A 10062-nucleotide genomic window follows, 5' to 3' on the forward strand; every position below is an offset into this window, starting at 1 on the left:
CCACAATCTAGCTTCCAGTGGATCGAAAACTAATGTTACATTTGCAAACTCATTACAGTGCAGTTTAGCAGTATGAAACACTATTACAGACAAAAGTGGCAGTTGGTGAAGTGTAACAGCTGCTCAAATTTTCAGCTTGAAGATCCACGATTAACTCTTCTTCATTAAGGTTTGGTGAGTTGCATATTTTTATTACTGTATTTCTTGCATCTTTTGAAATCCAGCAAGTCTGGTGAAAAATATGTGAGTTTGAAGAGTGCAGTATGCTCCACAAAATTCTCCTCTGGGTTTTCACTACTTAAATTTTTGTCATGTTCTGCTTCATCAAAAGCAGTGGGACAGTGACCATTAACCAGTACATTCTACTCAAACCTTGTCAATGCTGGATTGCAATTCAGAATTTAGTGATAAGGAACTCATGTAAAATCCCTTAAAACCTTTTTCTTTTATTCAGATTAAAAACTGAAGAGGAATCAACTCAGTCAAATAGACAAAATGATGGGCAATTCTCATGGCTGTCTTGCTCAGCATGTAGATAAGGGGAGGAATATCTGCAAGAGTTTGGATTTCTTTATTCTATTTGTTTGGTTTTGATAATCCACAGTTTTATATTTTCCTCCTTTGACTTGGTATAGAAGTTATCTCAGAAAATCTCCTATGAAGGGAGAATCTCAGAACATCTCTCACTCAAAATATTCTGTATTCTTCTAAGATCACAGTGCAGAGAGCTTAATCACACAAAATTTCTGAACCTCTGAATTCCTCTTTACTTCTGATATGAAAGAAATAGCTTCTCTTCTACTCTATTAGACACTCAACATCTGTTATTTCCAGTACTTTCAAGCTTTTATTGTCATTCTTGTCTCTCTGACATAGTACACATATTTATTCCAACTTGGTAGCATTTCTGTTGGGTTGAGAAAGGTCTGACAGTACCTCTGTTTTTACTAATTGAGCCTAAAAAACCCAGCACACCAGGTACCCATCAGAGCAGAGGATTTTCACTACTTCCAAGATCTATCCTCACCAATCTCAGCAGCCTCAAACAGCATCTGCAATTGGTATGTAGAAATCTATTATGAAAATCTGCATGTTGGAACAGTTTGTGTCTCTGTGTGCCTCATGTTTAAGTGAAAGTGTGTGACAATCACAGCAGCGCACTGTCCAGAAGTCATAAGCAGTTAACAAAATGCAACATGATTGTTGGTAGACCTGCTGGTATGGGTCATTCAGCCAAAGCTGAGTTTATAAAACAGGGTAAATAAGAGATGGAAAAAGGGAAAAGGCAACTGGCATTTGAAATCCTGTAAGAACCTGATAGGAGTAGTCATCAACTGCCTCTCAGTTTTGCATTTCCATTTCTTTCTGCCTGATTGGGCCCAATGGAGGCTATCTATCTGCCTTTCTTGAAGACTAAGAAAGGTTTAGATAGAATCATAGAATGGTCTGGGTTGAAAAGGACCACAATGATCATCTAGTTTCAATCTCCTTGCTATATGCAGGGTCACCAACTACTAGGCCAGGCTGCCCAGAGCCACATCCAGCCTGGCCTTGAATGCCTCCAGGGATGGGGCATCCACAGCCTCCCTGGGCAAACTGTTCCAGTGTGTCACCACCCTCTGTGTGAAAAATTTCCTCCTAAAATCTAACCTAAACCTCCCTTGTCGTTGTTTAAAACCATTCCCCCTTGTCCTATCACTATCCACCCTCATAAACAGCCATACCCATGGGATACGCCAATGATTTACTCAGAAGACCCCAAGAATAGGAGATTTCTAGGATGTTACAGTTAGACTTCCATGCCAGAGGCAGCTCATATCTTCTACAGAAGAAATAAAAAGAGATTTAAAGGTAAAGTGTAGCTCTTTTCCAATAGGAAGTCCTGGGACACATTTTCATGTGACTGACACATTGTGGCACAGCCACAGAGGTGTGAAGTCCCCCATCCAATCCACACCAAGATGCCCCTATAGAAAATAGGGCCCATCTTCCTACACTGGGCAAAAAGTGCATTTGATGCGTCTCTGACCTTTGCTAAAGAAAGGAGCAAATTGAGTGTTTTATGTAAGGGGGAGGGAGATGTTTGTGCTCAGGCAGCAATTATACCCTGAAATCCAGGGCTTGACGGTTGCTGCTCCAGGGCAGCCGACTCTGCTTCCTGCAGCTGGCTGCTTAATACTGCAAAGGTGATGAAACCTGAAGGGAGCCACTGAACAGGTGGTAATTATGACTGACACAATGACGGCTTGTGCAGACATGCAACCGTGGAACAAAACACCGCAGTTAGCTAACAAGAGATTGGTATAAGCTTTTTCACTGGCACTGTGTCTCCTGTCTGACACTTCTGAAATTGGAGGAAAAAAGCATTGTAAGATTCAGCATTCAGATATATAATAGGCCAGACGAGCTCAGGGTAGAACGCCAACATCTGTCCCCTTCAGAATGATTATAGCAGATTCTGTTTCCATGTTGATTTCTGCAAAACTGCTTTTCTTACTTGCAGTTTTTTCTTCATAAATATCTCCTCTAGGTTGTCTCCCTGTGATGCAGTTGACTACACTAAACCTCCATCTCTCTCCAGCACACAATTTTCTGAACAGATTCACAAAACCGTGGGGAATCCTGTGTGTTCCCAGACCCGTGATATTAAATGATTTGCTTTCCCTCCCTTTATCTTGGAGGACAAGAAAGGCTTTCTTGGGTGATTATGCTTTTAATCAGAGGGCTTAGGAAAGAACACTGGGACATCCTGTTCAGTCAGTGCATCTTTGGAAGTTCTTCAAGCATGAACAGACAAAAAATATGGTTTTCCTGCCTAGTGAAAATATCTGAAATAAGCTAGAAATCTTCTAGGTTTCTTTAATAATAATAGTAGCTAGGAAACAGGAGAATAAGGAATCAAAATCATCACTAACTGCACAGGCACTGATCTTTAGTCCTTCTTTCTTTTTGAAGTGGAACATGGAACTGCCCTAGCAGAAGACTGACACCTATGAAACAGGAGAATGAAAGTGAGATCTGAGGTGGGACTTAGGCAGAGTGGTGCCTGAAGAAAATGAGAGCTCTAACAGCACCTTACTGCAGAAGGCAGGAGAAATGACTTCTGTCATCCTAGTGTGAAAAAGAGAAAAACATCTATACTCTTTTTTTGGGAGAAAGATTACACAAGGGAAATTTTGTCAAAGCTGATGCAATTCCATAAAAGATGTGCATCTAAATTCATTGACATATTTTAATGAGAAAAGTTTTTATCAGAAATTTTCCCACCACTTGCTGATCCTGCCAACAGTGCCCTTGCTTTCCATGGAAAGAAACTCCACAGAGTACTCTTCCCCAGTTCCTCTGCTGGAATTACTTAACTTACACACGTAAAAGATCTTTGCATTTTTTTTCACAGAGAAAACTAGAAAATCTTTGATTTGCACAGTGGCCAACTGTAGAGCTTAATGACCATACCTTTTAACCCCTTCATAGCGGTCCTGTCAGGACCAACGTCAGAATGATAAAACTTTTTAAAAAGTGGAGGACAAAAACTTAATTTTTATCCAACTAGAGACTACTGTTCCATGGTTAGTGCATTTGTGATTTCATTCAGAAAATGCACATATGTTCTGGATCTGGGATTAATAATTGTAGTGAGATATTGTTTCAGAGAAATAAAGTAATCTAATTCATATTTCTTCAATTATTTCACTGTGTTGAAAGAATATGATTCATCCACCTTTGGTTGTGAGGCCAGAGAGTGGCAAGCAGAAAGCACTTACTGTATAGACATGTAGAACTGTGTTTGCAACCCTCTGTGGTACATACAAGCATTGGTTACTCATCCTTTATTTCTCCTGCTGTATAAGACATTGAACTCTGAGAATTAACTAAAAGCAGATTTTCCTTGTCTGAATTTTAATAGAGACAAAACAGCAATTGTGCCTTTAGGGCTGCTTTCTAAATTCTATTTTAGATTCAGTTCTTACCTAGGTATTGTTTAAATGCATTAGGCTGCCACTCCATCCAGTCTAGCATCATCCTGCCCTGGGAAGTTGCCAAGGCTTCCAAGAGGAGCTTTAGATAACTATCAAAGAAAGGGTAGTAGGAAATTAGACAGGTGTATGATCAGGAACAGTAAGGGACATGCTGTTGAAGTTACTTTCTGTTTCTCAGAGATCTCCTTACATCACCTGGAGCAGGCAACATAATAGCAGGTGCATATAATGTGAAGTCTTGGCATGTAGACCACTGGAAATGCAATGCCATGACAGAGACTGTACAATACATCTGTAGAGTATTATCATAAATGCAGGGTAAACCTATGCATATGAAAGGACAACAAAATCTGCTCTGACAATCTTAGAGAGACCAAAGAGGGTCAACATGGAATACCTTGCAGAACACAGTGATAGGCATTTCATGCATTGATAGACATCACAGATTGGACATAGATGTGAGAAGCTTCACGAGCTTGGCTCTCAGTCACAGTGGCACTGTTTTTCCAAGTGAGAAGGACAGCAAGCACGACTCTTCACAGAAGTTGAGCAGATGACATTACATGTAGTGCACCGTTAATAATAAAGACTGATTCTGTTCTTTTTTTTTATTACATGTTGGATGAATTCAAATTCTTCATTATAATCATGGGGGCTTGAGTTTTTCTTCTCTTTTTTAGTAAATATAAATCATCATTGTTACATAATCCTATAATTCTGGAGGAGGGGGTTTATAGGCTTACACTGCACATATAATGTATCAGAGCTCATAGATTAATCATCAGAAGTTAGTGATAGCTGAACGTAGGCAGGGAATCCTATCAGGTCCCCAAGAGACTGTCTAAGGGGATACTTTGGCAGAAAACTGTGCTGACTTCCTGCAAAAGAGTGCAGTGTATTTAATTCTAACCACATATTATGCCTAATTAACTCATTATGCAAATATGTACATAATAAGTCACTAGTATCCAAGGGCCCCAAAATCCAACACCACATTCTGAAAGGTCGCATCCTAAACCTATAATACAGAATGTGAGAAAGGAAATAAAAGAGTCAGGAGAATGGAAAAAATACAACCGAACATCTCAAATAAAAGGCTTTACTGTTGGAAAGAACAACAGCAGGGGCCTTTCAAAACACAACCACTTACCTTTTTAAAGAAAGTAAACATGTAGTCTGTTCTGACTCTGCAACTCTGCTTGTTCTGTCTCTTTTTCCCACACCTACTCATCACCTTTCATTTCTCTCCACTACCCCTCTCTTTCCATGTTTTCATTATATTTTCCCTTTTCTCTCTGGGCCAGCTGAAGTACCAAAGACAATGAAAGAAGAATAACAGGTATGTAGACTAAAGACAGATCAGGGAGCTGCAGAAGGCAGAAGTAGGCAGCTAGCACAGGGAGTAGAATCAGACTAGGAGTAAGGCTTGTTTGGGGTTTTCACCGGGCAACAACTCATGAAAAAATAATAATAATAAAAGATGCTGACTTTTGCTTCGTTCGTTTGCAGTTTAGTGAATAGACTGAAAAATCAAATCCAGCAAACACAGACTGTTTTCCCAAACATACATACATGCACATCCCCCATTCACCCTTGACAAAGAGACTCTCACCCTTTTTGCAAGAGCCTGGACTAGCAACATCCAACCTTTCTGCTTCTCTTTTCTTCCTCTTTCTTTGTGCAATGAGAACCAGGGGAATCAGCTCAGGTATGTCATGCCCACATACTCTTCAGTGGACAAGTAACTCTGCCACTAGCTTTCTTCTGCTTCCACTGGATATGGTGAATGCTCCAAATTCTTCAGCATGCAAGCCACACAACTTTGGCATTGCTCAGTAGGATGGTTTTCTGTGCAATATTTCCAGTTACCTTATATATTTTGCACCTAACTTCTCAAGCCTATTATTTATGTTGACTATCCTACTTACTCTGCAGTCTTACCAGAATAATGGAGATAATGTTTTATGTTTCCAATGAAGCTTGTCTGGCATCATATACCACCCAGACCAGATTTTGAATTGTATTTCCATTGGAGATGATAAGATCACACTTTTGACCTACTTACAGATACAGGCCCAAGTCTTATCTGCCAGATCCATCTACGATTCCCGCTCCTGTTTCTCTGTATATTTATGTTCATGTGCTCCCTCTGCATTCCTCAGAGCACAATAAATCCTCCCTGCCAACCCCTTCGTCACCTCTGCCTCAAAAAGGATTGCTTCAAGGTCAAGCAGTTCCCTTGTAATGTACAGTTTAACCTGATTTGTGGAGGCAAAGCTTTGAAATTTTTAAAATAAGACTAAGGCAAAGTAAAGCTTGCAAATGAAAATGACGGTAAGCTGGAGTATTTCCCTCTCCAAAGAGTTCGAGCAGAGGGCACTGTGCCATCTGAAGCCATAAGAGTCAGAATTGTGTTATTTATTGCTCTACACATAAGATATGCCTCAAGTAGAAAAGAAAACAAATGCTGACAACAGAAGCGATCAAACCTCCATCCACGTAAATGAGCAGGAGGGTTGGAGGGACAAACTCTCCCAGTCTGTCTGCAAATTCACACCAGTGAACGCTGGTGGAAGTCCAGGCAGACTTAGAATTCTTCACTGGAAAAGTTTAATGTACAAATGTAGGGTGAAAACCTTAAAAGTATAAACATGTTAATAATAATTACAAGATATAAAGATGTTCAATAATATTTTGCCAATATTTACCTGTGTTTGGCTGCCATATAAGCTCTGTTCCACTGCTGAAGTGCTGGCAATTGTTTTGAGGCAGCAGCAATGAAAATCCCTGACCAAATATTTACGTGAAGATTGAAGATGTGGATAGAAAACACAAATGCTAACATGTAGGTGCCCCTCACATGCTGACCTTGTGTACTCCCATTGGTAAGAGTGGGTAGTTTGGGCTTAAAATAAAAGTGTGGTAAACATACTGAAGCAATGTAGATGCTTTATAGCCCCTTTCATAACGAACTAATAATATGTGATGCTGTGGCATAGGTCAATACAAGTTCAGCAGCATTGGAGATATTTAAAAAATAGTGTATTATAAAAATTATTACAAAGTCTAAATATTCACCAGATCCTCCCCATTCATGAAAATAGGTTAAAAGTCATATTTTCTTGAAAAAAAAAGAAATAATACTCTTTATATTCTTTGGTCTACACTCTTTTTGATCCTGTAGAGAATCACATTTTCAGCTTTCTTCTCTACAATGAAAAACATTTTTATCATTTTAGTCAATCTATAGAACAATCATATTTCCAAAGATCATGAGAAAGAGCATAAGAGCAGATCAAGACTAAGCTGAAAAGACCCCTCAGAAAAGTTGTGTTTCCAGCAAGTTCAATTTAACATTAGCTAAATGGATTAAAGATTGTCAGTCAGCTGAAGATCTAGGAACAGATGCCCATACTGTACATATTTTTTTTTTATTTTAATGAATAGTTCCAGTGATAAATAACAGATTTCCCTATTTATAGAAAACTGGTGCTACAGGAATATCAGATTGTGCTATTACACCCCCACACGCATACCAGCTTTCTATATGGAAATTTGATAATTACAAGAATTGTTGCTTTTAGAGATTTGGAAACAACAAAAAGAAATGGATTTCTGTTGTTGGTAAAAAGCAAAAAAAAAGCTACCTATCTACTTGCTATTTTTTAATTAATCTGGAACCTGACGATATTTGTTTAACCAGAGGCAGAATTTAAAGATTAAGGAGAGATCGTGGGAAAAAAAAAAATAAGAAAAAAAAACCACACTTGAAGGCTGCACTAAATTCTTTTTTTTTTCTTTGGTGCTTTTAATTTCTACTTTCTAAGGAAAAGAAAAAAAGGCATTAGAAAGTTTTCAGGGGTAAAAAAGAAGCAAACTAAATATCTCTGTAATTTTCAGATTTTCAGGTTTGTTAGCCTTCCTCACATGGTTCACAAAATGTGCCACGGTATTTACCAATACGATAAAAAAGCACCTGAAAACTCACATCTCGTTGTGTTAGGAAAGCTGCCCCAAAGAACTGGTATTGAAATATCATGTAAAATTCATACGCTAAGAAAAATTCCATTCAGACTGGGTCACAGAGCCTCATGCTGTATTTGTAAAATTCTCAAACATGATATGAGAGCATTATTGCCTTCAGGCTTGTTATTTCATCCCCTGGATACACACAGAAGCATATCATCCTTTCATTGGATTGATCAGCAAATATCCTCCAGAGCAGTTAGATAAGAAGGCATTCCCTTCTGCTGGCTGTAGGTTTTTGCTGTGTTGCATTTATTACTGTGGTGTGAAAATCTCCCACTGAGTGCAATACCTTTAAACACATCTTTGGGTTTTTTGTTGTTGTTAGGCACTTTGCCAGGCAGTGTGGTGTGTTATTTACCTTGGAAAAGAATTGTTGCAGCATAATTTATTTTGGTCTGGGCAGAAATTAGCTATGGAAGAAGTTCTGAGACCTGCTTTCTCATTAACAGCAGGTCTTCCATCTGCTTAATTAGAAGTGCAAATATTTGGAAATCTGAAATCCTGCAGCAATGTCTCAGATAACATTTCTTTGTTGCGAGATCTGAAAAGTGATCGCTGGTAATTGTTGATTGTGCTCTGGGTGACTGTAATTACGGGACATTGATCTGATGTTCAGACACCACCGCGATGAGCTTAATAGAAGAATCTAAGGATACCAGATACAATTAGACCAATAATTGCTGAGAAGAGCTACTTTAAAAGGACAGAAGGAAATCACAAATTCACAAACAAATGTGAATGACTGAAAGGAAGGGAAAAAAAAAGCTGAATATTTTATCCAGCAAAGTCTATTCATCCGTTTAAGTTACTGATCAAATAACAAATGTTTACCTTATTTTGTGATCAAAACCCGAAGTATACAACTGTAATTCCTTGCCTGCCTGTAAAAACAAAGAGAACTCAGCAAACCTGCTCTGAACCAAGCAGGTAAATCACCAAGCTCTCAGTCTGGGCAGCTGTCCAAGAGCCGAAAGGATTGTCCCTAATACCAAGGGACGCTCTGATCTGCGGGCAAGGAGGTGAGAAAGCAAGAGGCGAATGTGAGAAGGGAGAGCTCATTTCCACAGGAATGTCTGCTTGGCAGTGGATAAAGTATTTTCACATTAGTATTTAGCACACCAGCCACACAGCTGTAAAAGAGTAGAAATCTGAGAAGGAGGTGAGATAAAAGGGGAATATTGCTTCTTAAGTGGGCTGTGAACTTTCTTGCTCTAATTGATCTCTTACCATCCTACGCAAAGGAAAGCAACTGGCACGTTCTGCAGACAGATCGTTAATAGCGTGTACACGGGAGAAGCTTTCTACCCCTCGCTGCAATTGCTGAAAATTGGATTCGCCCCCGGGCCGGCATGGGCACAACTGTTCTTGTTGTAAAGGGAAGAGGACTCAGACGCCAGTGGCACAGTGACAAAATAGCCACCTGGCACGTGGGCTAGCCACATGGCTGGAGCCTCCGCCAACAGCCTCTTCTCCTTGTACTGCACCAGAAGGGAAGGAACGACTTCAGCTCAGTTGACAGGGAGGGAAAACTTTTTATTCAAATGCTTTCTCCACGATCATCGAGCCAGCACGTTCCTTAACTTCTACATCTAACTCAATCCAGCTTCTGGTCCCCAGGGTCTCAGAAAACTTCTCCCCAAATTTATTTGTGATAAGAGTGAAATAAAGGGAGGCTGAGGAAGAGCACAGCAACGGGGGGTGGGGTGGCTGTGCCTGGGAAGGCTGAAGCCCTTGGGAAAGCACAGGCTGGGGAAAGTTGGGGTTACATTTCTTTCAGAGCAGATGAAATGGCTGGAAAAATAAACAAGCTTTAAGGTAGGAGGCTTTTGGGGTCAATCTCGTGAAATGTTGAAAGAGGGTTTTTTTCTTCCTGGGTTGGCAAAACATTAAGAAACAACATAGTCAGGAATTTGGACGTGGTGCCAGAAATGCTGATTTAGCTCCTTTCTGGGAAGCTGCCCCACTGGAGAAGGACTCAAACCTGTGTGGCGTATGATGGAGGCAGACCAGATCCAAAGAAGGAGGCATCCCTCCAGCAGCTCAGCAGAGCAGG

The 10062-nt window shown here is 39.9% G+C and overlaps 1 protein-coding gene across 23 annotated transcripts in view; it reads right to left on the bottom strand.

The window, feature by feature from the left end:
* LOC146544971 (uncharacterized) overlaps window positions 1–9440 on the bottom strand; it is a 43245-nt gene extending 33805 nt beyond the window's left edge. For 7 of the 23 annotated variants that reach the window (XR_014881335.1, XM_085217096.1, XM_085217094.1 and 4 more), the window contains exons 1-3: window positions 9237–9440; window positions 8841–8890; window positions 3972–4069 (exon numbers count right to left, since the gene is read on the bottom strand). Coding sequence is in view for 7 of the 23 variants with exons in the window: in XM_085217096.1 (XP_085073222.1) it covers window positions 3972–4069; window positions 8841–8890; window positions 9237–9239 (151 nt within the window). In the remaining 16 variants the exon portion in view is untranslated. Of the gene's footprint in view, window positions 1–3971; window positions 4070–5592; window positions 6022–8840; window positions 9094–9236 lie in introns of those variants that run through there. The other 16 variants (XR_014881336.1, XR_014881337.1, XR_014881348.1 and 13 more) reach the window with 6 other exon arrangements.
* Between the last annotated feature and the right edge of the window lie 622 nt (window positions 9441–10062).

Source organism: Meleagris gallopavo, chromosome 2, assembly GCF_905368555.1.
Source record: "Meleagris gallopavo chromosome 2, MGAL_WU_HG_1.1, whole genome shotgun sequence".
Lineage (NCBI taxonomy): Eukaryota > Metazoa > Chordata > Aves > Galliformes > Phasianidae > Meleagris > Meleagris gallopavo.